The sequence below is a fragment of the Acinonyx jubatus genome, chromosome D1 (genome assembly GCF_027475565.1).
Source record: "Acinonyx jubatus isolate Ajub_Pintada_27869175 chromosome D1, VMU_Ajub_asm_v1.0, whole genome shotgun sequence".
Lineage (NCBI taxonomy): Eukaryota > Metazoa > Chordata > Mammalia > Carnivora > Felidae > Acinonyx > Acinonyx jubatus.
The window spans coordinates 2528779-2555058 of record NC_069390.1 but is presented as its reverse complement, the minus strand read 5'-3'; the positions used below and the strand labels follow the sequence as shown (position 1 = coordinate 2555058).

The following is a 26280-nucleotide window of genomic DNA, read 5'->3' as shown; positions in this document are numbered from 1 at the left end:
GAGCCGGCTAGTCCCGGCCGGACCCGCGCGGCCCCCGGAAGTGCCGGGGACTCTGCCGCCGGGATGGGTCGGAAAGTGACCGTGGCCACCTGCGCGCTCAACCAATGGGCCCTGGACTTCGAGGGCAATTTGCAGAGGATTTTAAAGAGTGAGTCTGGGGGCGGCGGGGTGGGGGCCGGTCGTGGAACTGGGGGGAGCGAGGGAGGACAGTAGAGGGGGGCGGAGGGGGACCGGGGTAGGGGGACGGGGGTTGACGGGAAAACCGGGAGGGGGGGAGGGGGGACAGGGTTGGGGGTTCGGTGGAACTGGGGGGACGGGGTTGGAGGGGCGGGGGGACGGGGTTGGGGGCCGGCGGGATGGGGCGGGGGCAAGGTCTAGGCTTGCCGGCTGGCTCGATTCTGTTACACGCACATCCTTGCTCTGTGGAAGCTCGTAGGGGTGGGCGTGGGGACAGGTAAGATGATGCAGAAGGACCACCCCGCAAGTGCCCAGGGCTGCTCGTGAGTTGGGGGTGGTCTGTCATGCCTGGTGGGAACACGTGTTGTACACGGGCACTGGGAAAAGTGTCACCGGGAAGGCAGAGGTGGGGATGAGAGAGATGAGGCTTGCCTGTCCTCAGATGATCCTGGGGTCGCCTGAGGCTTAGCCTGCACCCAACTGGTTCCAAACTCAGGTTTTGCAGTTGGCTGCTGGAGAGACAAGTGACGGGGGGAAAGGAAAGTATGCTTTATTCAGGAACCCGGCAACCTGGTGGACTTATGTGTCAAAGGCCATCTTCCCCATGGGGGTGGGGAGCCGGAGGGTTTTGAAGGGGAAGGTGCGGGAGAAGCAGGTGCCTGGGGGGGAGGGGCAGTCGCATGTGGACATGACCCTGGGCACAGTTGCTGGCATCTGCGGCCGCCGTTTCCGAACGCAGTCAGGCCTTAACTTCTGGGAGAGTCCGGTCCTTTTCTCCTCAAGGCCAGTGGTCTGCAGGTCTCAGGACAGTGGGTCAGTTCTGCTACAGACCAAGGACTTAGGTCGCAAGCAAGGAGTGCATGAACTTGAAGCCAGTCAACCCTTAAGACCAGCGGGAGGGCTGTTTCGGTCTCTGGTGCCTACAGATCTTCCTGATGGGCAGATTTTGGGAGAAGCCGGCCCCAAGAGGCAAGCAGAGTAAGGGGTGAGCCTGCAAGCTTAGAGACTAGGGTGTGGTTGTCGCGGGGCCAGCATCTCTTTAGCCTCGGCACCAGCCTCTCTTTGATGGTGGAAGGTCCAGCGGCGCACACCTGCACGTGAAGGGGCCGTCCTTCAGGTTACCCCAGCCGTCTTGTTCTGAGCCGATTCCCGAGAGAGGGCTCACTAAGAACAGCCACGACGGAATGGCACCAATGACAACATCTTTTCAGCCACGTGCCTCCAGACCGTCATCCTTTTTTTTTTTCTTTTTTCCCAACATCTACCTGTTTTCATCTCCTCGGGGCTCAGAGCATATCAGGTTGGAGCAAGGCAGTCGGTGGCCAGAGCGGGGTCTCCTTTCTCTTGGCCTCTTGTCCGCAGGTGCAGTTGGGCGCTGCTGTCCCCAAGCAGAGGTTGCTGGTGCCGCCATAGGCTGTGCTCCTTGGAGGCCTGCCTCCTCCCTGCACACGGTCTTCCGCATCCACTTGTTAATAAACTACCAGGGACTGACTGCTTCCTCCTCCCCCTCCCCCAAGGGGCTAAGGATCAGCATCTTGCTTCCAAAGGGTGTAAGCAGGGTGTGTAGGGGGTCTTGTCCTTGTCCTTGGTCCTTGGCTGCCTGGGGTCAGAGAGATCACCGAGTGCTTTTGGTTGTTGTCTGGCTTGCAGCGGTGTTTTGTCTGCCCTTGAACACGTTGCAGGTACTGAAATCTTTCTGTCTCTGCCTCCATGTGTAGGTATTGAAATTGCCAAATGCAAAGGAGCAACATACAGGCTTGGACCAGAACTGGAAATATGGTGAGACTGGCACACAGAGACTCCCAGGGCGGGGAAGGCAGAGGTATCCACATCAGCTCCCCGCAGCAGAAAGGCAAGGAAGGGGGTGGGTGTGGACAGGTGTGGACGTGCAGGGCTGTTTAGGGGCGTCAGAAACCCGTGAGCGGGCCCGCTTCGCGTCACCGAGCAAGGGCGCCCAGGCAAGCCTGGAGCCCCGTGTCGGGCCATGAGAGGAGCTGAGATTCAGCCGCCCGGGCTGGGCCACTCTGTCTGCCGCCACCCTTCCCAAGTCCTCACTCTCATAGCCGGCCACAAACAGGTCTCACTCACTGTCTCCGCATCTTTCCACAAGCGAGTGTCGGCGTCCCCTTCTGCCCTGCCTTTTTCCAGTGATCGGGAAGCTGGTTCCTCCTTGTCCCTTCCTCAAAAGGAAGCAACTGGTTGCCACACTGCAAGCCGCGGTTCGTTTGTGACACACGTCAGCCGCCCTCCGTGCTCCTCTGTGTTCCCATTTTGTGTGTCCAGGTCCTCGCCGTTTGTGGAATCAGAAGTCCCTCCTGGGGGCTGTGTAGACAGAAAGCGTCTCCTCGCAGGCATCTTTGTGTTAGTCCTTGAGGCCACGCCTGTCATTTTTCTAGCTAGCTTGATTTCTGTCCTCGGACTCCTGACTTCAGCTCGGGTGGTGTTTCCCATAATACCCAAGAGCATTTTCACCTGCACTGGACCTGGTCTTTAAGATGCTTCTCAGCCGGCGGCCAGAGCCCTGGGGTCCTGCGTTGTCCGAGTGACTTCTGCTCCTGAGCTTCCGTCTCGGTCTGTTCTTCCCACTGGAGGGTTGTCCTCAACGGCCCTGTCCCCCGGGTGCAGTCGCTGCCCAGACACCTCCAGGTTACGTCCTCCTTTGCCCTGTTCTCTCCCCACCCCACCCTCCGGTCTCCAAATCTGGACCTGTCATTTTAAAAGGGGGAGGAGTTTAGCTACAGGACCCCAGAGCGGCATACTTGTATCAAGCAGGGATAAGGGCCCAGCTGAGCTGGGCTCCCAGTGGTTTCTAGCCTGCCGAGCAGGCTCACAGTTATTTGCAACAGTCTGCAGAGAGGAAGCTGGGGCAGGAGTCGAGCCAAGTCCGTTCACTGGGCACGCCGTCTTCTTGTCTCTGGTGCCAGGCAGCTCCCACCCCAGAGGGACACTTGGAAGGAGAATGAGGGGCCAGTGCCACTGCGGCAGGCTGACTCGTGGGACCCAGAGGCTGGCTGTGTCCTCTGGGCCCGTTTTACAGGCTTCACGGATGGAAGGCTGCCCACCCAGAATGGGCCGGGGGCACCTGCCGACAGCCCCCGCTATGAGATGCCCCTCCAGTTGCCGGCCGGCCAAAGGGGCAAGGGGTCAACCGATGGCTGGACATCAGGCACGTGACTTCTGGCATCGCGTTGCTGTTTGGTAGCATGTGTGGCCCGGGAGCTGCCAGGCCATGAATCCCGTGGAGCAGGACTCTGCCCTTGGAAAGGAAAGGCTAGCCCAGGGCTTGAGCCCTCATGGGACATCTCGTCGACCTCGTTCTCATCTCACCACCGTGGCTTTTCCTCTCGGAAGCAGAGGCGGGGAGGCATGCTTTCCAGGCATTCAATATGCAAGTGCCAGTTGGGAGGTCTGCGTCCGTGTGCGCAGTTTGCCCAGCACTTGGCACGTCGCTTCCAGGCTGCTGCGTGGTAGGCAGGAAAGACTTTGAACGCCTAGAAGCAGTTTACAGACACTCCGCGCGTTGTTACTGCCCCCCCCCCCCCCCCCAGCTCCCGGAAACTGCCGTGACGCCCGTCTTCACCCTCGACAACGTCCCGGAGCGCCGCACACATCTCCTGGGGTGCTGTAACGGAGCTCCCCACGCCGGGGGAGGGGGGTTTCGAACAGCCAAAATTTGTTCTCTCGCGGTTTGGGAGAAGTCCAGACTCGGGGTGCTGGCGGGGCCCCACTTCCTCCAGAAGCTCCAGGGCAGGATCCGTCCTGCCTCCTCCCGTTTCTGCTCCCAGCGCCTTGTTCTGTGGCCGCGTCCCTCCAGCTCTGGCTCCACACACCCCCCCCTTCTCTGTGTCCTCCTATTGGATACACGACCTGCCCAGGCCATCTGGGCTCATCTCGAGATCCTTAACTACTTCTGTAAAGACCCTTTTCCCTTATACGGTCACACTCACGGGTTCTGGGGGCCAGGATCATGGACACACCTTTCTGGGGAGGGGACACCATTCGGCCTGCTTCCAGCACAAGTGTCTGTAGCAAGAACCAGGAGTCGCTCTGTGAATGGTGTCTGGAACGATATTAACGATCTTAGCTGCTTGGAAACATGTTCCTGTGGACCCAGCCTTGTTTCTTTGGCTTGTAGATCAGTGTGATTTGGGCTGCATTAAAAGTTTAAAAAAAAATCCACGGGCAGACACTTGACGGGAGAGAATTTCTCATAGTCACCGAAAGTGAAGAGAAAGGGCCTGGGGTTTCTTCATTTCCCGTGAAATGCATCCTCTTCTGTAGCAGCGGTCCCAGCTCTGCTTGCGCAGTGGAATCAGCCAGGAGGCTTTAAAAAGATCCCGCTGCCTGGTCGCGCCCCTGCACGTCTGACCCGATTGGCCCATGGGCCCCGGGCCCCCCTCCCCGCCCTCACCTGGTATGTCTCCAGGTCTCACCTGGCTGTTCCCTTCCTCTGCAGCGGCTACGGGTGCTGGGATCATTATTACGAGTCGGATACCCTCTTGCATTCGCTCCAAGTCCTGGCTGCCCTTTTGGAGTCTCCAGTCACTCAGGATATCATCTGCGACGTGGGAATGTAAGTGCTGGTTCCAGCGGCGCAGATGTACATGGGGGCGGGTGCGTGGGGCGCAGGTTCCGAGGGGCACAGGCGTACATGGGGCACGTACATGGGACGCGGGTTCCAGAGGTGCAGGCGGACGGGGGCCACGTTCCAGGGGTGCAGGCGAACGAGGGGCGGGTTCCAGGGGTGCAGGCGTAAGGGGTGTGTGTTTCAGGGGTGCAGGTGAACGAGGGGCGGGTTCCAGGGGTGCAGGCGTGGGGGGTGCAGGTGCACCATACGCAAACCCACTGCTTCGTTTTCCACGTCGCTGTGACACGACCTAGGGCCTAGCGTAAGCAGCGCACAGATGGGATTTTTACCCCACTGTGTCCACGTTTATCACGATCGGTGGCGGTACGTGGACTGTATTTGTTCCCTGTTCTGTTGTTGCCGTGACAGATGGTGGCAGCGAAACACAGAAACAACACAAAAACTTTGTCTTGTGTTTCTGGGTATCGGAAGTCTTAAATATGGGTCAGCCTGGAGGCTCTCGCAGAGAGAGAGAGGCCAGCAACCCTCGGGGCCTCCTCCGCCTTCGAAGCCAGCGGAGGCTCGCCTCGACCTCCGCTTCTGTGCGCGTGTCTGCACTCTGACCCCTCCCCCCTCGCGTAAGGACTTGGGACTGTCCTGGGCGGCCCCGGGCCGCCTTAGTCATCACTTCTGCAAAGTCCCCCTCGCCAAGGAAGATGAGGAATTGGGCCCGGGGCCGTCCCTGGGCTCCTGATCCAGCCGCCACGGGGGCTGGTCCCTGCGGTTGTGCTAAGTGGCCTGGCCATCTTGTCGTCCTCTTGTTTTCCCTTGTCTGAGGTTGGTTTTCTGTGCTCTGCTTTCTTCTGTTGACTTGGCGTTTATAATCCTGTTTTCGTTCTTAAAACGTTAACCGCCAACTTATGAAGATATGTTCCTTCGAAATCTAGCATTTATCTGGGCCTATAAGCTCCTGAACAAAACGTTCATATCCTTGATCTGTGCAGCCGCGCCCCCGCCCGGGGCCAGCAGAGCACTGGCTTCTGGAGCTTTGCCCCTGACCTCCAGAGGGGAGCACCCCAGGTGGTCGGGGCGGGGTCCAGTCAGAGCGGCGGGCGAATCTGTTCACCCCCTAGGAGACCCAGCTTCTAAAAGGGGTGTAGGTGGCAGGTCAGGAGTGGTCTGAAGGAGAAGCGGGAAGGCACAGAGCTGGTGCGTGAGGCTGGGAGGGGACAGAGGTGAAACGGTGACGGGGGTGTGCAGAGAGCTAGGGAGGAGGCCACTGACAGGTCTGAGAACGTTCCAGAAGGAGGAACTGCCGCAAGAGGGGTTGACTGCGTTTCCTTTAGAAGAGCCCCGGGGGCGCTCTGGGGGGATTCGGCCGGTTAGGTGGCCGACGTCAGCTCAGGTCATGATCTCTGGGTTCGAGGGTCCGGGCCCCACGTCGGGCTCTATGCCGACAGCTCGGAGCCTGGAGCCCGCTTCAGATTCTGTCTCCCTCTCTCTCTGCCCCTCCCCCATGTGCTGGCACACACTCTCTCTCTCTCCCTCCCTCAAAAATAAACATTAGAAGAGCCTCTTTTGTCTCAGAGTCTAAACCGGGGCAGAGCCCTTGGCTCGTTTTTAACTTTGAGAAAAGCCACAGAGGGCCCTTGTGACCCTCTTCAAGGGCCCAAGGAGGCTTCGTATTAAAACAGACGTGTGGTTTTGCCGTTCAAGGACGCGTGTGTGTGCCTTCTCTCCGCAGGCCCGTGATGCACCGGAACGTCCGCTACAACTGCAGGGTGATATTTCTCAACAGGTAGGTGGCCGCGGGGAGAGGGGAACCCGCACGCCCCACCCCAGACATGGCCCCTGGAGCCCTGTGCTAGGAGGCGTCTTCTGGAAACGCCCGGTCGTTGGTGAGGGCCGATGCCTCGGGCAGGTGACGTCACTGCTTCCCCTGGCCTCCGCCCAGCACTGCCACCTTCAGTGGAGAGAAACCTCAGGGTGGGGTTTGGGGACACGTGGCCCTGTTGGCCAGAAGTCATCGGAGGGAGGGCGGTCTGTCACATTCCCCTAAAGGCCCCTGGACGTCGGCTGCTCGCACGGCGTGCACCTGCCGGGCCTCAGCTGCTCTGTGGTCGTCCGTCCACCGTCCAGGGCGCGTGGACCCACGGGTGCCCCTCGTGGCCGGGTGTTCATCTCAGGGGCCACCTCGGTTTCCCGCCTGTAGGAGGATCCTGCTCATCAGGCCCAAAATGGCCTTGGCAAACGAGGGCAACTATCGGGAGCTACGCTGGTTTACCCCCTGGTCCAGGACTCGGTGAGTCACGGTGCCCGGCACCAAAGGGCATGGTCTGTGACCGCCCTGTGGACGCTTGTCTCGGGTCTTCCCTGTGTGTGGCCCAGGTCACTGGGGGAGAGACGTGAGAGTCTGGGACAAGTTCCTGCCATTTAGGTACCGCTGTTTTTTGTTTTTTTTATGTTTATTCATTTTTAAGAGAGAGAGGGAGGCAGAACACGAGCAGGGAAGGGGCAGAGAGAGAGGGAGACACAGAATCCGAAGCAGGTTCCTCAGAGCCCGATGCGGGGCTCGAACCCACAAACCGTGACATCACGGCCTGAGCCGAAGTCGGACGCTTAACTTTCTGAGCCACCCAGGCGCCTCTGTTTATTTATTTTTGAGAGAGAGAGAGTGAGCTGGGGAGGGACAGAGAGAGAGGGAGACACAGAATCCGAAGCAGGCTCCAGGCTCTGAGCTGTCGGCACAGAGCCCGACGTGGGGCTGGAACTCACGGACTGTGAGATCATGGCCTGAGCCGAAGTCAGACGCTTGACCGACTGAGCCCCGCCCCCCAGGTGCCCCTAAGTACCGCTATTTGATGCTGCTGCTATACAGATGACCTGTCACAGACCACAGAAATCTCGCGGGGCACCTTGTATCTCCAGTTACCCCGTGTGCCAGGCTTTCTCGGCCCCAACTGGTCGCTCTGGGACTGCCGTCCGTGTGGCAAGCTGTGCAGCGGCTGACCTCCCGGTAGATACGTCCCTTTGTGACAACCTCAGGTGTCTGTAGACGTTGCCAGATGTCTCCCGGGGCCAAGACCGTCCCTGGTTGAGCAGCCCTGCCCTGTCCTCCTGGTATGGTTGCTGCTTTTCCTTTATCGTCGCTGCTGCTGCTGAAACAGAACTTCAGCGTTAGATTTTCGGATGGTCAGTATTTTTATGTGGGAAAACGGGATTTTTGTACTTGCCACCCGGTTCCGGCACGGGCACGTGGGGCTTCTCTCGCCCGGGCTGGTGGGCGTCCAGCCTCACTCGTCTCTGACGAGTGGCTCGTTCGCTGGGACACGGCTTCCAGTAGATTCTCGAAGTTCCACGCCCCCACCTTGGGTTCAATTCCTAGATCACGGCTCTAACACACGAGGATATGCTCTGGACAGCCGGGTGGGAGAGCGCGGAGGCGCGCTGGATCTCCACGCGGTCACCAACCCAAGAGCTCCCCGAACCCGGAACCGCATCCTGCGGGGTTTTATGGAGGCTTCCTTACACAGGCCTGATTGGTTACGTCGTTGGCCTTTGGCCCCTGAACTCCACCCCTGGCCTGGCTCTCTCCCCAGGTCTGGGGACGGGGACGGAAAGTCCAGCTCCCCGACCCGCTCCCCAGGGAGCCAGCGCCCCTCCCTGGGACCCTTCTCCACGCCACTCACGACATAACGACGTAACGAGGACATGGTGGCTCCTGTCGCAGGAAATTCTAAGGGTTTCGGGAGCTCAGCTCCAGAAAGACCAAATGTGCCTTCTCATCATAAATCACAAAGTCGCACTTTTCTAAGTAACGATCCACGGAAGGTGGACTTTTGGCACTTTGCCTGCCTGCAAGTGTTTTCATTTGTCTCTTCCGTGTGATGAGCAGTTTTGCAGAGTGGAAAACAAATTATAGGTTAGAAATAATGCTCCTTCCTAGTTTTGGAGGTATCGTGTGAAGGATTGCCTGGAGGCTTGTGCCCTCGGTGAGGGGTCACCGTGCGGATTCTTCTCCGCTCTTGGGGGTATTTTCTGTGTGGGCACTCGCAGAAGCTTCTCTTCGTCTTTGGTGTTTTAAAATTGTATCCTGTGAGCCCTGGTGCGGGTGTCCGGGCTCCCGTGTTCGGCTCTCCAGGGCCCCCGTGTTTTGGGTGAACGTCGTGTCCTTTCTGGGCGATTCCTGCTCTGTTTTCTCTGTTTTCTGTTTCTGAAATGCGTCTTGATCGGAGATCAGACTCTCCCGGACCAGCTTCTCTAACTGTCGTGACCTTTCTTTCCCACGTCCTGGAAGATTCCATCCCTCTACTTTCTATTCTCTAAGAGCTCTTTTTCATTTTCTCATACTTCCTTACATCAAGCATCATCTCTCTTTGTTTTGTAATGCTTATTTTATGGTTGAGAGAGAACGAGAGAGGCAGAGTGCACGTGGGGGAGGGGCAGAGAGAGAGGGAGACACAGAACTGGAAGCAGGCTCCGGGCTTGAACACAGAGCCTGACGCGGGGCTCGAACTCACAAACCGGGAGATCACGACCTGAGCCGAAACCAAGAGTCGGACACTCAACTGCCTGGGCCCCCAGGCGCCCTGAGCCGTGAGTGTCTTGGACGTGAGTGTCGGGTTTTTGATTTCAGGAACATTTTCTAATTTCCCGTCTTCAAAGGATTTCGTTCTGTCACCCTTGTCCAGGAGCCTCCGCTGTGTGCGGGTCACGTGTCCCTGGATATCATACGTGTCTTTCCTCTTCTCTGCCCGTTTGTTTGTACCTCCTCCGGGGTTCATCCCCCTGAGTCCGCCCTGCGCAGGAGTCTGCCGGAGGCTCCGGTCTGGTGCTGCTCGGGGCTGCCCAGATCAGCACATCTTTCCGATTCCTTTCCCAGTTCACAAGCTCGCTTTTCATCTTTTTCCAGCATCCGGTCATCTCTCGTTTGAGACTTTTTATGGGGTCGTGCTGTCTCTGAATTTGCTGGGAGCGTGCCAGCTCTTGCCCGGGGGGGGGGGGGGGGGGGGGGCGGGCGCGTGGGTCTCACGGTGACTCCTTCAGCCTCGCGCATTTCCTCGAGCCTGTGGAAGGGGCGGCGAGCCGCAGCGACTAGCTCGCATTTTGGCAACATTAAGGCCACCTGGGAGCTGTGCCAAAATGCAGACGATAAAACGATAAAACGGCCGGGTTACTGTGGCCCGGCCCTCGTAATGGACCCACGACAGGTTCAAAGTGCAGTTCCAGGCCTCTGAAGAAAGCAAAACAAACAAAAACCCGATGCTCGCGTGCAGAGACTTTAAGAACCTACTCGTTTTCATTATGTTCTTAGACGGACCCCAGATCTAGGCACAGGGGTCGCAGGGGCTCTTGTTGCCCCCGGGGGACGGAGAAGACTTGTATTCAGCACGGCCAAGGATGGTTTCTTGGCGGGAGTGCGCTGCTGGGATCTTTCCGGACGGCATTGGCTGAGAAGCAGGGGCGTCCAGCCGGAGAAAGGGGCAGGCTGTGCGAACAGTCAGGTGCGGGGCCCCGGGCCGGCCTGAGCCGAGCCTCGAGTGACCAGCTACGGCAGCAGCACGGGACTCTTACGCGGCGTCTTTTGGCTCTCGGTGAACCTGCGAAACGCACCGGCCGGGTACGAGGTGAGGGCGGGCCTCGGGGCAGAGAGTAGGAGAGCGGAGGTGAGCACGCCTGTGCCCTGGCGGTCATGCTCCGGGCTGGTGCTCGGTGCATCTTGCGGGGGGTGCAGGCGGAGGAAGGGACAGGCCTCGGCCGGCTCCTCCCTCTAAAGTTCATCGTGACGCAGCGACACCCGTGGCGGCAAACCGTGAATGGTGGATCGCAGACTCACTGTGGGGCGGCGAGGCGGCTGGGAGGTCCTGTCCCCGGCCTTAGCGCGGGACAGAAGGCATCGCCCTCCAGCTTCCCAGCTTTGTGGTTTGCTTAGGCAGTGACCACTGAGGTCACCGCGGGAGGCTCCCGTGAATTCTGAGAAGGGAGCAAGAGCCGCAGCTCACAGAACGTCTTCGGGCGGCATCCCGTAACAGCCCCTTTGCGGTCGGACTCGGGAGGCGTCGCTTCGTGCCTTCTGCCTTTCAGCGTGGCACCTGGGGATGCCTTGTCCGGGGGCGGCGTGGGAGGTGTTAGACTCGGTCCGTCTTACTCCGTTTGGAGCGTAACTTTATCGTTTAGGCTTGTAATTGCGTGTTGGGCGAGCGCGGCGTGATCTTGACTCAGAGACTCCGATCAGGGATTCCGCCCGGATCGCCCCCTCTTTGGAGATCATGCCTGTGACGCGTGTCTCGGGAGTGCCGGGCACCAAAGCCCCGGGAAGCCAGCTGGCGGGAGCTCACTGGGCGCCACGGTGTCACCGAGTAAAATGCACAGCATCTTCGCCAACACGCCCGTCCTCGCCTTTTTATCTTGAACGGACGCTCGGGGCACCTGTGCATGCCCTACAGTCCTTTGCTGCCACATCGGTTGGAAGCTCCCGGGCCAATTTTTGTCCCCGTTCGGATGCCATCCCTCCCCCGGGGCTTAGATGCTCATCCTCAGATCTGTGCTGTTCCCTCCCAGGCAAACAGAGGAGTATTTTCTCCCCCGGATGCTGCAGAGCCTGACAAAGCAGGTGAGTCTCTGGGGACAGAACCTGTCGCTCTTGGAGGCCGTGGTGTGCCGTGGGGCAGGCCCCTGTGGGCCGAGGCCACAGCGGCACCTGGCTGGCCTGCGGGGACAGGTTCCTGCACGAGGAGGGAGGGTGATGCCCCTGAAGCCTGGCTGGTCGGTTGCTGCCTCGTTCCCGCCCAGCCCACCGTGCTGGGGCCCCGGGGGAGCTGGGGGAGGGGTCCCCGCCCCACCTTGCCGGGGCTGGTGCTTGGGCCTCCGGGTCACCCGGGAAGCTGTGGGGGGTGTGGGGGGGGTATGAGGGCTCTAGTTACAAAATCCAAGCAAGACGTTACCTGGTTGCCTGCTCGTTCTGTGAAGGCCCAGCTTCAGAAATCTCTTGTCTTTTGGAGCTGGCTTGGGCCAGGCCTTTAGAGCTTTGATCTCCAGCCTTAGCCGGGGGGCCTCGTCCAGCCTCTTCCTAGTGGCAGCTGCTGGGGTGACAGCTGAAACCCTGTTCTGGCCACTTCCCACGGGTGGTTGGAAGCCAGGGGCACAGAGCAGGTGTCGGGGGGAGGCCTGACTGGTCTGGTTTCTGTCTGAGGTCCCATTCTGGTGTGAAGTGTGTTAATTTGCTCAGGCTGCATAACGGAGCACCAGAGACGGAGGGCAGGGGGTGCGGGTTGTTGTTAAACAGCAGATGCTTGACTCCCGGTCCTGGAGGCCGGAGCCCGAGGTCCAAGCATGGGCGGGACCGGGGCCTCCCAAGGCCTCTCTCCTTGTGTGTGGCCGGCCGTCCTCTCCCTGTGTCCTCACAGGGTTGTCCCTCCATGCGTGTCTGTGTCCCGATCCCCTCTTCTTACAAGGACCCCGTGGTCACCTTGATCACCTCTGGAAAGTCCCGGTTCCAGATACAGTCACATTCAGAGGTGCTGGGGGTCAGGACCCCAGCACAGAAATTTGAGTGGGACACAGTTCCTCCCACGCCGTCAGGTTCTCCGCGCCCCTAATTACTGCCCTTCCGGCAGCTCATGAGGGTCCGGACTCCCTCAGTGGAGGGCCCGGCAGGGGTTCAGCTGGACCTTAGGGACGGACCCGAGCTGGACCGGGGGTCCCTCTCCCCTCCTTCCTCCCGGGTTCCAGCTCCATTTGCCTCTTGACCATCTCTGCCTCTTCCCTGGAGGACGGCGGCTGCCTGGCCGCTGGGCGGCTGCCCCCATTCAGGAGCCAGATTCCATCACCGCCATTGGGTTTGATTCCTGAGCCAGGCTCCTCGAGGGGCCAGCTTGGGCTCAGCACCCCCTGTGTGGACACTCCGGGACGGGCACAGCCAAGGTTGGGCAGGGGCGCTCAGCCGGGTCCGGTCACCTCCCACGTGTCCCGGAAACTCATTTGACCATGAACTGTAGCAGCGGGCTAGTTTGAAAATCCTCCTGACCCAGAACGCAGAACGCGCCCATGAGTGCGTTTCCCCGTGTCCGTGTGTGTGTCTGGCGGGGAGCCCGTGTCTGAAGCATGTCGGCACAGCCCTGACCGGGAGCTGCACCCCGTTTCATCCTTGCGGGGTCCCAGTATGTCCTGGAGGCCTTGCCGCTGGAGATGACTGAGCCCTTGTGGGGTGTGGTCTGAAGTTGCAGGGCTTTGGCTTGGCGGTTGACCAAGGGCGGTGGCCTGAATCGGCCCCGGTGACCGTCCGCGGATTTAAGTTCCGGGGCGTGTCCGGGAACAAGGGAAGGGCAGCCCGGGACCTGCCACACGTCAACACGTTGGGCCCCGTGGCCCTGAGCCCTGGCCGCCCCACGGCAAGATGGCGTGTGGGTCCCGGCCGTCCCCGTGGGCTATTTGCCAGGTGCCCGGCGGCCAGCATGGGGTCCCGCGTGAGGGCTTTCTTCGCAGCCACGGGGAGCAGGGCCAGGTTTACGCCGTGGTTCTTGCCTTCGGCAGCCGGGGGTGTCGGACTCAGGCACACGCATCGGGGAACCCGACCCAGCGTGCTCGGCCGTGTTCCCTGTCTCAGGATCAGTTCTTGCCACGTCTGTAGCTTTGGGATCAGGAGAGGGAGCCAAGTTGGACCAAGACAGCAAGTCAGGGCTGTCCGCGTGCCTGAGAGCGTCCCACACCCGCCTGACCGGTCAGCACACGGAGGCCCCGGCACCTCGTCTGCCGGCCCGGGGGAGGCTCTGCCCCGGCCCTGGGATGCCGCCATTCGTGGCTTGTTAACGTGGCTCTTGGTGACAGACACGCTTGCTTCTGGCCCTGCCACTCAGGAGCGGGGTCACTTTTCTCAGGTTTCTCGCATGACCCTCGGGTCATTCCTGGCACGGGTGGGACGATCCGGTCACACTGTCGGGAGCACGGATGATGCCGAAAAGGGCTTCGGGCCTTGGCAGGCGTGTAGTGACCCTGGACAAACGAGACCCTTTATTGCTTTCTTTTTTTTTTTTTTTTTTTTTTAATTTTTAGAGCATGTGCACGACAAGGGGAGAGGGGCAGAGGGAGAGAGAGCGAGAGAGAAAAGCAGGCTCCGTGCTCCGTGCAGAGCCTGACATGAGGCTCAGTCCCACGACCCTGGGATCATGACCTGAGCTGAAATCAAGAGTCAGGCTCTGAACCGAATGAGCCACGCAGGCGCCCCAAGACCCTTTATTCTTTTTTTTTTTTTTTTTTTTTAACGTTTATTTATTTTTGAGATAGAGAGAGAGACAGAGCATGAATGGGGAAGGGTCAGAGAGAGGGAGACACAGAATCCGAAACAGGCTCCAGGCTCTGAGCTGTCAGCACAGAGCCCGACACGGGGCTTGAACTCACGGACCGCGAGATCATGACCTGAGCTGAAGTCGGCCGCCCAACCGACTGAGCCACCCAGTCGCCCCAAAACCCTTTATTCTTAATGACGATGATGGCGACGGGGATTTGTGCCAATGGAAACTTCCGGAGTGGAATGACGGCTTGCCGGGGCCACAGAGGGCCCTGTGGCAGCTCAGAGCACAGCTCCTGCCTAGTGAACGCTGTGACCAGAGGCCCCGGGGGTCAGCAGGGGAGATGCCGGGCCGCCTGGGTGGGGAGTGCTCCCCAGCTGGGCAGGGACTCACTGGGGCTGGAAGTAAAAGGGCAGTGAGGTCGGGACGCAGCCCAGACGGGACGGCCAAAGGGTCTCGTGCCCTCCTGTCCTCTGACTGCAGGAAACCGTGCCCTTTGGAGACGCGGTGCTGGCCACCCGCGACACCTGCATCGGGAGCGAGATCTGTGAGGAGCTCTGGACGCCCCACAGGTCAGCCCCAGCCCCGGCCTGGAGGGTGGAGACAGCGGGGCTGGGCGGGCGGGGCACGGGGCCCATCCTGCCGTCAACCGCCGTCTGCCCGCAGCCCGCACGTGGACATGGGCCTGGACGGCGTGGAGATCTTCACCAACGCCTCAGGCAGCCACCACGTGCTGCGCAAAGCCCACGCCAGGGTGGATCTGGTGACCATGGCTACCACCAAGGTAGGCGCTGGGCCGCCATGCTGGAGCACGCGTGCCGCGGGCCCGTGCCGCGTCCGTCCTCACACCCCCGAGTCCCCGGTGCCCACGCAGGGCCGGGCCCGCCCGACGGGCATCGGTGCCCGCAGTTTCGGCCAGCGCTCTGCAAACGGGCGCTGACTCGCCCTCTGGGGCCTCACGCGCCCGACCTCCCCTGACCCTGTGAGGCAAGCAGGGCACCTCCTGCCCTGGCGTCAGGTCCCTGGGGCCCGAGGCACCATCGAGGGACAAGTGACGCGCTGGCCGCACGCTCAGTGGTTCCGAGCTGGAGCGCAGGGAGCTGTCCTGAGGCGCTGCCCTTGCTGGGCAGCGTGACCCTGCGAGGGGCGGGTTTGGGTCTCTGTTCCACGCTGTGGGGTTTGTCTTCCGTGATCCTCCTCCTCCCGTGTCAGAGACGACAGTCAGTGCGTGAGGGGTGCTGGGGGGCAGTGAGGGGAGGGGCATTGGGCGTGATGCCTGGAGGCTGGGAAGGCCGGCGGGTCACTGTCCTGGGCCCTACTGTGCCCCCCCCCCCCCCCCCGTGTGCAGGCACTTTCTCTGGGGAAGTGCGGCGGGGGGGGCGGGGGGGGCGGGGGGGGGTCCCTGCAGGGCGCTGTTTAAGGCCTTGGGAGGGCCGAGGAAGGGACGGTGATGTCGGTGCCCCCTGCATTCTCCAGAACGGCGGGATCTACTTGCTGGCCAATCAGAAGGGCTGTGACGGGGACCGACTATACTACGATGGCTGTGCCCTGATAGCGATGAACGGCCACATCTTGGCGCAGGGCTCCCAGTTCTCCCTGGACAACGTGGTGAGAGCGAGCTCGCAAACCCCAGGGGCATCTGCTCCTTTCCGTGACCGAGCCCTCGTGCTGGGCTGTCGTCTCCGGGCCCCCCCCCAACCCCGTGGCCAGCACCCGCCCCGCCCGGACAGATGAAGCCACCACAGCGTGAGGGTCACACGTGCACAGCCTGGGGGGAGGACCCGGCCCCACGGTCACCCTCGGGGGGCAGGCGAGCAGGCAGGTGCTGTGGGGGGCAGGCTGTGTCGTGACAGGAGAGCTGGTGAGCCCCAGTCCCCCAGGGAGTGAGCAGGCACCGCCCGGTCCCCGCAGGAGGGTGTCCCTCGGCAGGGGCCTCGTCCGTAGAAGCAGGGTGGAGGGGAGCTTGGTGAGGCCACCTGACGCAACCCGCTGGCTCTTCCCCACATGTCCGGGCCACCTGTGTTAGCCGTGGGCCTCACAGCACCCTGGCCCCGAGTCCTGGGAGCCCCGAGGCTCCCCTGGGGCAGGCCTCCCTCCATGGGCCGTCTGGTCTCCCTGGACACGCGAGCGGGCTGGGGTCAGGCACGTCTGTGCAGGGAGGCGTGGGGCGAGCTCAGAGGAGGCGTCGCCGCAGCCCTGGGGTGCGGGGGGGCGGGGGACAACCAGGAAGGCAGGCTGAGACACCTGTCCCGTCCTGCCCTGACCGGGCCGACCTCTGAGAAGCTGAGGGGAGATGCGCCCTCTGCAGCGAGGGCGCGTGTCCGAGCTGTCTGTGCGCCGACAGGTCTTTCAAGTTCAGAACAAAAAAATGGCTGTTGTCACGGGAGACGGGCATGAACGCCAGCCGTGCGGACGCCACAAGTGACCCTCGGCTGTGCGGGCGCGAGGGGCCCTCGTGTGGCACCACCTGTGTTCGGGGGGTCGGGTGGAAATGCTAGTTCGGGGGCAGGTGGGAGCGGAAGACAGGTCCGCAGGGACACGGCAGCGCGAGCTCACGCCAGGTCACGAACCCTCCCGTTCGTTTCCTCTGCGCTCGGCTCGCTGAGGGGACGCTGGTCCCCTCGCCGCCCCGCTGGGGTTAGGAGGGAAGCAGGTGTGAAACCGAAGTCACGTTTCAAAGCGGAGCAAGTGAACTCCGTGATGCTCTCCTGCTGGGGGGAGGGGGGCGGGAGTTTGGCAGAAGGGACGCTCCCTCCCTCCCAGCTGTCCCCCAGGCCGTGCTCGCCAGGTGACAGCACCCCCACAGGCCTTCAGGTGTTCGGCATTAGCCACGGTAGAGGCAGGTCAAGTTCGTGAAAAAGGCGCCACTCTTCTGCGTCCCACGGGAACGCCCTGCTGTCTTCAGGCCGGGTCGGTGTGGCCGGGACGGCGGGCGGACGTCAGGGCCACGGGTGCCCTGCGCAGGGTTGACTGGCAGTGGAGGGGGCCACCTGTACCGGGAGGAGCAGGTTCTGGGCCCTGGCCAGGCCTTGGGGCTGGGACCCCAGGGGTCTGCACTTTGGGTGGCTTTGGCGGCCTCTCGCTTCGGGAAATGATGAGAGGACAAACGCAAGCCCCGTTTTGCTGGTCTTTGTGGCACGTCCAGAGTGGCCCGGGCCCAGTGCTGACAGCAAGAGTTGCCCACGGGGCCGGTGCAGGAGCAGGGTGGCCACGGCCGTCCTGTGTCCCCCTGTGCTGTGCCGGTTAGCTCCCACTGTCCCACACTTGTACGTGAAGAGACAACGTCACAGTGACATAATTTGATCAGGAGTTATTTTTGTGAAAAAGGAATAATATGACAAATTAAAATGAAATTAAAATTCTCTTTTTTGGGATTTTTTTGAAATCTAATTGTTTTCCTATTTTGTGGTGTTTTTTGACTCTTCATACTCCTGTCTCACTTGGGTTTGAAGGCAGGGAAGTGTCACCCGCTGTCACACAGCAGCACATCTAGGCAGGGGCACTGGCGTGGACTGCCGAGGCTCTGACCTACCCGTCTGCCATTGTCCGGCTTGTCCTTAACCTGTGTGGGCTTGGAGCTTGGGTTGCCTCTCATGGTCACAGGATGGCTGCAGCAGCTCCAGCCATCCCGTCTCCACACAACCACATCCAAAGCAGCAAAGGGGCCCTTGTCTCCCATGCATCTGTCTAAGAAGAGAGAAGCTGGCTCAGAGGTCCCGGCCGATACTGATCAGCAGAATCCTGTGCCGTGATTAGGGGACCACTGCTAGGTGTCCGACTTCACTGGAGGTTCTGGGGGCAGCAGCGAGAGGGCGGGGCTGCAGGTCAGCAACAACACTGGCTGTCCCCTCTCCCCGGGCCCCTAGGGGCCCACAGCTCCCCAGTCCCTGCCGCAGAAGGTGGGACTCGTCGTGTGCAGTTTGGCGCGTCTGCGAAAACCACCCAGTTACCCAGCAGTCACGCTTTCCCTTCGAAACCCCCTCCTCCAGGAAGTTCTCACCGCGACGCTGGATTTGGAGGACGTCCGGAGCTACAGGGCGGAGATTTCATCTCGAAACCTGGCGGTAAGTCTCGTGGACACACGCGGGACGTTCGACAAAGGCCCCGGAGCCCTTTGTGGTTTTTTGTGACAGCAGCTTCTCGGGATGTCCCCGGCACCCCGTGATTCGGGGGACGTAGCATGCTCACGGGGCCGCACAGCCATCGCCTCGTCGGTGTCCTGGCAGCGGGGGACCTCCTCACCCCAAGGAGACTTTCCCGTGCCCGCCCACCTCCACTCCACGTCCCGCCCCCAGCCCGGGCCCCCCACCCGCCCACTGTGGGCGTTTCACGGAGATGGAACCATGAACCTGAGGGCCTTCGTGCGGCCTCTGTCCCTGAGCAGGCCGTCTGCGGGGCCCATCCGCGTTGTGGCGGGTGTCCGGGCCTCATGCCTCTTCCTGGGCGGGACGACACTGTGACCGTCCATCCGCCGAGGACACTCAGATCGTCCCCACGCCGGGTCTGTGAGGAGTTCGCTCTGTCGATGTGCGTGCGAGTTTTTGCGCGGGCATTCTTCCCGCTTCCCCCGGGTGTGCGCCTAGGAGCGTGGCCGCCGGGCTGCACGGTCACTCTGCTTTAATCCCCGGAGGGGCCACCTCAGCGCACGAGGCTTCCGAGCCTGCCACCGCCCGTCTCTGGCTCCAGCCGCCCCCCGGGGCTGGGGCCACCGCTGTGGGCTTGACGTGCCCTCCGCTGGCTGACAGTCTGTCCCTCGGCCGGCCCTAGCGGCCTGTGAGGGGGCGTCACTGTCGTGAATCTCCGTCGGCAGGCCAGCAAGGCGAGCCCCTACCCCCGAGTGAAGGTGGACTTCGCCCTCTCGTCCCGCGAGGACCTGCTGGAGCCTCTGTCTGAGCCCCTCGAGTGGAAGTACCACAGTCCTGCCGAGGAGATCAGGTGGCCGCCCGAGAGCACACGGAGGGGTCGTGCTGTCCCCGCGGCCCCTACCCTCGCCCGCTGCAGGGGCCCGAGCCAGTGCGGACAGCTGGGCCTCACCGCCTGCCCGGGGCGGCTGCTTGGTTAGGAGGAGGCCGCGCTGCTTCGGGGTCGAGGGCGCTGATGCCGCAGCCGGACGGCCTGGCTTCCCCTCCCCCTCCCGGCCCTGTCGCTCCCTCGTGCGGGGGGCTTTGGGCACACTAGCCCTGCCCTTTGCTTTTGCGTCTCGGTTTTCCTGTTTTAAAGTGAGCCAAAGGCATCCCCCCTCTCCCAGCGCTGTCTGGAGACAAGAGGGCATTAATTCTCACGAGGCGCTGGGCCCAGCCGCTGCTGGCCGTTCTCACTGGCCCCGCTCCCGCCTGGCCAGCTGCCCCCGGGTAGATTGCCGACGGGTCCGCAGCCCCCGGCCCTAACGCTTCGCATTCTTCTGCAGCCTTGGACCCGCCTGCTGGCTCTGGGATTTCTTAAGACGCAGCCAGCAGGTAAGATTTCCAGTGTTTTGTTCGGTTCTGTGGTGGGCTGGTGGGTTTTTCCCCCGATGCGAGCCCTGCTTCGCTGTGCCTCGGTCAGGAGCTTAATCCACGTTAGCCAGACGCCAGAGCGCCCCCCGGGGATTTGGCTCCGCCTTTGGGGTCCCGTATGATGACGTCCAGAGGGAACGGAATACACGTCCCACTGGTTCTGTGTCGTGATGTCTGTAACTTACTGGGGTTTAGTCCTAGATGCTCATCGCAGCGCGAGGTCTGTTTTCCCTCTAGAATAATCCATCCAGAACACGCGGCCCACGGCGAGAGCGCTGACGCCCACACGTTCTCGTGGGTGCCCGTCAGGGTTTGCAGGTGGAGCTGGGCTGAGGTTTGGGCGCGTCGCTTCTCTGAGGCCCTGCCCACACCCGCCTCTGGTTGACCTGTTCCAGGCCGGCTTCTTCTTGCCCCTGAGTGGTGGCGTGGACAGCGCGGCCACCGCCTGCCTCGTCTACTCCATGTGCCGCCAGGTCTGCGAGGCCGTGAATAACGGAAGTAGGTGGCGTCCGTTGGTCTGAGCGAGGCTCCGGGGCTCAGAGGACGGGGTGAGGGGAACCCCGGGTCCTGGCCGTCAAGGGTGAGGGAGGCTCCGCCGATGTGCTCAGATGTCGCAACAGGACCTGGGGACAGCAGGCCAGTGAAGCCCCTTCCCGGGGCTCTGGGCCAGAGCGGCCATGGCCGTGTGCCCAAAGCGTGGCCTGGAGGGAGGAACACGGACGGCCTCGGGGTCAGGCAAACCCGGTCGAAAGCCTCCCCCACGCGCTCTGTGTCAGACATCCCCGTGGTGTGCGTGCCAGAGGAGCGAGGGGGTTGCTGCGTAGGAGGGGACGGCCCCCGGGGCGGAGGAGAGGGTCTGGGCCCTGAGCACCGCCTGCTGTCTGCGGGTTCTCAGATCAGGAAGTGCTGGCCGACGTCCGGACCATCGTGGACCAGCTCGACTACACGCCCCGGGACCCCCGAGAGCTCTGCGGGCGCGTGCTGACGACCTGCTACATGGCCAGCGAGAACTCCTCCCGGGAGACGCGTGACAGAGCCGCGGAGCTGGCTCGGCAGATCGGCAGGTAGAGGGGCCGCTGGTGTGAGCCCGGTTTTAGGGAAACGGTGTCTGTTCCCCCTGCCCCCCGTAGCCGCGTCGGATTCCCACGCCTCCGTCCCCACCCCCTGCTGGCATCCCAGACACTGGCCACCGGGGCTGATGTGCCCCCCGGTGTGGGAGCCCGGGACTGAGCTCTGGGGAGTGGGCTGGCGCTGTGAAGGCCCGCCCCCCTCTTCCCTGGGCCGGAGCAGGGTCGGAGAGGGCATCTCTCCGGTCAGGGAGACTCGGTCCTTTCAGAGTCCTCTGTTCTCAGCCCAAACCGGCCCCCACCCAGCAGTGCTCCTGGGCGCGTCCCCGGAGGAACTGAGAGCGGGGACTCAGGCGTTTTGCCCCCGTGTTCACGGCAGCGTCGAGCACGGCAGCCAGAACATAGGAGTGGCCCGGTGTCCCTTGGCACACGAGGCAGTGAGCAGATGCGGTCTGTGCTCACGGCGGGACGTCGTTCGGCCTCAGAAAGGAAGGGGCTTCTGACACCCGCTACCTCAGAAGGACTCCCGAGAACGTGGTGCCCAGGGAAACAGTCCAGCCACAGCACCACGTACCGTGGGCATCTCCGTGGCACGTCCGGACACAGGGCTCGCCGGGGGGGAGTCCTGAGCTCGACAGCGGTGGTGGCCGTGCCGCACGTGGACGCGCCAGGTGCCCCCGGCCCTGCGCACACCTGCCCTTTCCCCTCACAGCCACCACATCGGTCTCGACATCGACCCCGCGGTCAAGGCCGTCGTGGGCATCTTCAGCCTGGCGACGGGGAAGAGGCCCCTGTTCGCGGTTCACGGAGGAAGCCGCCGGGAAAACCTGGCGCTACAGAACGTGCAGGTGCGCCCCCAGCCGGGCCGGTGTCACGGGGCCTCGCGGGGGAGGCTGGGGGTGTGCGCGCATCTGCGAGAGCGACCGGCTGTGGGTGTCTGCGACGGTGGCACGGGTGCGTGCGTGTGTGTGCACGTGTGTGCGTCTCAGTGCACGTGCTGGTGCACCTGTGAGAGCACGACGGCGTGTGTTAGCGGTGGGGGGGGAGGCGTGTGGGCACAGGCGTGGGTGTGTGAAAATACGTGAGGGGATGTGAGTGCGTGCGTGTGGGTGTGAGAGTGTGTTAGTGAACGTGGGGGGGTGTGCGTGCACACACGTGAGCGTAAGAGGGCACAGGAGCGTGTGTTAGCGTGAGGGTGGGGTGTGTGCACGCGCGTGTGCATGAGTGTGCCTGTAAGGCTCCTGCATCTTCAGGGATCGGGCTGCCACAGGGGAGCCGGGCCCTGGCCGGTGGGTGGAGGGAGAGAGGGACCCTGGGCTCCAACCACTGGGCTCTGTCACATCCCTGTCCCTTTTCTCGTGGCCACGGTGCCCTTCCCTCCTCCAGCAAAGCCAGCTGTGAAGGGGGTGGAACGAGCGGCCGAGAGTTCTTTGCAGCCCCATCCTGCCACCGAAGCTCCCTCCACACCCCGGCTCCGGTCCTTCCGTCTTTGATCCGGGGGCCGCTCGGTGCACACAATTATCGCAGGACCCTGTTTCCTCTGGACGCTGGAAAGCTCTCGTGTTACTTGGACTCTTTCTTTGGAGCTGCACGGGGAGCAGGGTGCCAGTGTGTGTGTGCCCCATGCCTGGCACGGGGTGACATTTCCTGCTGTGTCACCCAGGCTCGGATACGGATGGTCGTGGCCTATCTGTTTGCTCAGCTGAGCCTCTGGGCCCGGGGCGCTCGTGGTGGACTGCTGGTGCTCGGATCGGCCAACGTGGATGAGAGGTGCGTGTGCCCGACTCCCGAGCACCCAGGTCTCTGAGGGTGAGTGCTCCCCAAGGCGGTACGTCCAGGCTCCCTCCAGTTCTCACCGCATCTGTGAGACACACGGTGGCGGGGGGGGGGGGGGTCACGTTACCCCGCGGCTCAGGGCGTGTCTGGCACGCCCAGGATATCATCACTCCCGAACTTCACGATGACTCAGGTATGGAGATGGGTCGACACTGTCTCCCTCTGGCTCCCCGCCACCGTTCCCGCTCGGGCCAGCTCCGCCTGGCTTGGGCTCTTCCGTGGTGCCGGGTCTGGAATCTGTCACCCCTCCCACCCCACCCCGCTCACTTTCACCCGCCCACCCCCCCCCCGCCCCGGGCAGTCCCACCACGTCTTCCGCCCTCGCTCTGCGTCCAGTGTTCACTCCCAGCCAGAGAGCCCGTCTCTGACGTGGGCTGGAAATACTTTCCGTGGTCTTTGCTGGTCAGGAGAACTCGGAGCCTTCTGTTCTCCAGGTACATTTCAGCTGACCTTCAGGGTGAGCGGCGGAGGCTGGGAGCGCTCCTTCTCCAGCTTCCGTCCCCACCTCTCTCGGGTGTTCTCACTTGCTCCTTGTTAGCGGAAGGGGTTCAAGAACCTTGTCTGTCATTTATTCATCTGATCATCCATGCATCAGTCTTTCCATCCGTTTGTCCACCCATCCACCAACCCGTCCGTCTGTCCACCCATCCATCCACTCACCCGCCCATCCGTCTACCCACCCATCTATCCACTCACTCATCCGTCCATCCATCCATGTGTCCTTCCATCTATCCATACGTACACCCGTTCACCCATCCATCTATCCACCTATCCACCTGTCCATCTGTCTGTCCACCCACCCACCCATCCATCCATCCATCCATCCACTCACCCGCCCATCCCTCTACCCACCCATCCATCCACTCACCGCCCATCCATCTACCCACCCATCCATCCACTCATCTGTCCATCTATCCATGTGTCCATCCATCTATCCATACGTGCATCCATTTACCCATCCGTCTGTCTGCCTATCCACCCATCCATCTATCCATCTATCTGTCCATCCATCCATCCATCCATCCATCCATGTGTCCCTCCATCCATCCACTCACCTGCTGTCCGTCTACCCACCCATCCATCCACTCACTCATCCATCCATCCATCCATCCATCCACTCACCCACCCATCCGCCTATCCACCCATCCATCTATCCATCTATCTGTCCACCCACCCATCCATCCATCCATCCATCCATCCATATGTTCATCCATCCACTCACCCGCTGTCTGTCTACCCACCCATCCATCCACTCACTCATCTGTCCATCCATCCACCTATCCATATGTATATCCATTCACCCATCCGTCTGTCTGCTTATCCACCCATCCATCTGTCCACTCACCCACCTGCCCACCCATCCATCCATCCATCCATCCACTCACCCACCCATCCATCCACTCATCCGTCCATCCATCCATGTGTCCATCCATCTATCCATACATGCATCCATTTACCCATCCATCTATCCGCCTATCCACCCATCCATCTATCCATCTATCTGTCCATCCATCCATCCATCCATCCATATGTCCCTCCATCCATCCACTCACCTGCTGTCCATCTACCCACCCATCCATCCACTCACTCATCTGTCCATCCATCCACCTATCCGTATGTACATCCATTCACCCATCTGTCTGTCTGCCTATCCACCCATCCATCTGTCCACTCACCCACCCACCCACCCATCCATCCATCCATCCATCCATCCACTCACCCGCCCATCCCTCTACCCACCCATCCATCCACTCACCGCCCATCCATCTACCCACCCATCCATCCACTCATCTGTCCATCTATCCATGTGTCCATCCATCTATCCATACGTGCATCCATTTACCCATCCGTCTGTCCGCCTATCCACCCATCCATCTATCCATCTATCTGTCCATCCATCCATCCATCCATCCATGTGTCCCTCCATCCATCCACTCACCTGCTGTCCGTCTACCCACCCATCCATCCACTCACTCATCCATCCATCCATCCATCCATCCATCCACTCACCCACCCATCCGCCTATCCACCCATCCATCTATCCATCTATCTGTCCACCCACCCATCCATCCATCCATCCATCCATATGTTCCTCCATCCATCCACTCACCCGCTGTCTGTCTACCCACCCATCCATCCACTCACTCATCTGTCCATCCATCCACCTATCCGTATGTACATCCATTCACCCATCTGTCTGTCTGCCTATCCACCCATCCATCTGTCCACTCACCCACCCACCCACCCACCCATCCATCCATCCATCCACTCACCCACCCATCCGTCTACCCACCCATCCATCCACTCATCCGTCCATCCATCCATGTGTCCATCCATCTATCCATACGTACGTCCACTCACCCATCCATCTATCCACATATCCATCCATCCATACATACATGCATATATCCATTCACCCATCCATCATTCCATCCATCCATCCGTCTTTCTATCCGTGGCATGAGTGTCTTAATCTTTCTACATCCTTGCTTGTCTTCAAGTGTGTTTTCTGTTAAACGTTATATTGGGCTTTTGGAACCTGCTTCCTAATTATGATAATTTAGAGTTAGCACCCTATGGCTGGTGAAAATTCTCACCATTCCTGTGAACATTTTGTCAATTTTCGTCGCTTTTCTGCTGCCTTCGGTGCTTTTGTAAGGAAATGATGTCTCAGGACGGATGTGACAGCTAGCGCGTATTCGGAGCCTGAGTAGTTGACAACGTGGGTGTGTTCTGTTTTGTTTGCTTCTGAAGAAGAGTGTGATCTATTATGTAACTGTATCGTCATACCGTTTTCCCTGTCACAACTCTTGTCCATCGCATTTCGTGTTTTAGCAGAAAATAACAATTTTTTCCAGGATGGGAGTGGGTTTCTGGGTGTTACATGTTCCTGGATGTCAGTTTAGAAAGTAAACACTTCTGTCTGACACCTGGTTCTCATGTTCGTCTCTTCCCATCACATTTCGCTGCCAGACCCTTTCCGGGAGGTATTTGGAAGTCTGTCTACAGCTGCAGACACTTTTCTCGTATTTTACTTCCAACGGTGTTTCTTCTATTGTGTGTGTTTCTTGTACTTGTGGGGCCGACCGTCCCATGCAGCGTCCCCGTCTATGATCTCCCCGTTGCCTGCATCCCAGGGTAGAGCGTCAGGTCTGTCCCCTCTGTCATGCTGGTTCTTTTTCAAAGTGGTTTCTGATTCTGTGTCTTAACTGCTTCTAAGCTAACTTCGGGTCTGTTGCATTCCGGTGTGCTTGTTCCTCAAGGGATGTTGAACATCCTCCACGTGTTGGGCATTCTTGGTGCTGTGAACACAACAGAAAAGTAACTGTGGTTTTACTCTAGTGGAAGGAGACGGGTGATAACAACACTTAATCGTGTACGTAGGGTGGGGAAAGTCTACAGAGAAAAACCAGGGCAGGCAGAGGGAGAGTTTGGGAATTGAGGTTGTTACTGGGGTGGCCAGGGAAGGCCTATCTGAGAAGTTGGCTTCCAAAGGCCTCAGGAGCCAGGAGAGGAGATGCAGCCCAGATAACGGTGTGTGCAAACGTCCTGTGGTGAGAGCCCCTCGGGACAGAGGGTGGTCGTTGTCTCCCTGAAAAGCCCTGTCTTGTCTGAAGGAGGTGCCGGGATCCCAGCTGGGGCAGGTTGGAGGAGAGTGGGCAGTGGATGAGGGACCAGGAGTCAGTTCTTTCCAGAAGCGTGCACCACAGGAGAGGGGAGGGGCAGGGTGGTAGCTGGCAAGACCAGTGGGGCGAGAAGGAAGGTGTTTCCTCAAGAGCTGACGAGAGAGGTGTGGCAGGGAGGAACAGTGTTGCTGATGCAGGAGGGGGGACGCGGCTGGGGAGCTGTCC

At 60.9% G+C, this 26280-nt stretch overlaps 1 protein-coding gene across 3 annotated transcripts in view; it reads left to right on the top strand.

Moving 5' to 3' along the window:
• NADSYN1 (NAD synthetase 1) overlaps positions 1-26280 on the top strand; it is a 36227-nt gene continuing 9947 nt past the window's right edge. Inside the window, exons 1-16 of one of the 3 annotated variants that reach the window (XM_053202775.1) lie at positions 1-148; positions 1896-1956; positions 4634-4750; positions 6489-6542; positions 6931-7046; positions 11306-11357; positions 14515-14603; positions 14698-14815; positions 15508-15639; positions 18021-18095; positions 18842-18966; positions 19439-19487; positions 19922-20024; positions 20422-20590; positions 21306-21441; positions 22257-22363. In XM_053202775.1, the coding sequence (XP_053058750.1) occupies positions 1912-1956; positions 4634-4750; positions 6489-6542; positions 6931-7046; positions 11306-11357; positions 14515-14603; positions 14698-14815; positions 15508-15639; positions 18021-18095; positions 18842-18966; positions 19439-19487; positions 19922-20024; positions 20422-20590; positions 21306-21441; positions 22257-22363 (1487 nt within the window). In that variant the 5' untranslated portion in view covers positions 1-148; positions 1896-1911. Of the gene's footprint in view, positions 149-1895; positions 1957-3191; positions 3344-4633; positions 4751-6488; positions 6543-6930; positions 7047-11305; positions 11358-14514; positions 14604-14697; positions 14816-15507; positions 15640-18020; positions 18096-18841; positions 18967-19438; positions 19488-19921; positions 20025-20421; positions 20591-21305; positions 21442-22256; positions 22364-26280 lie in introns of those variants that run through there. The other 2 variants (XM_027045032.2, XM_053202774.1) reach the window with 2 other exon arrangements.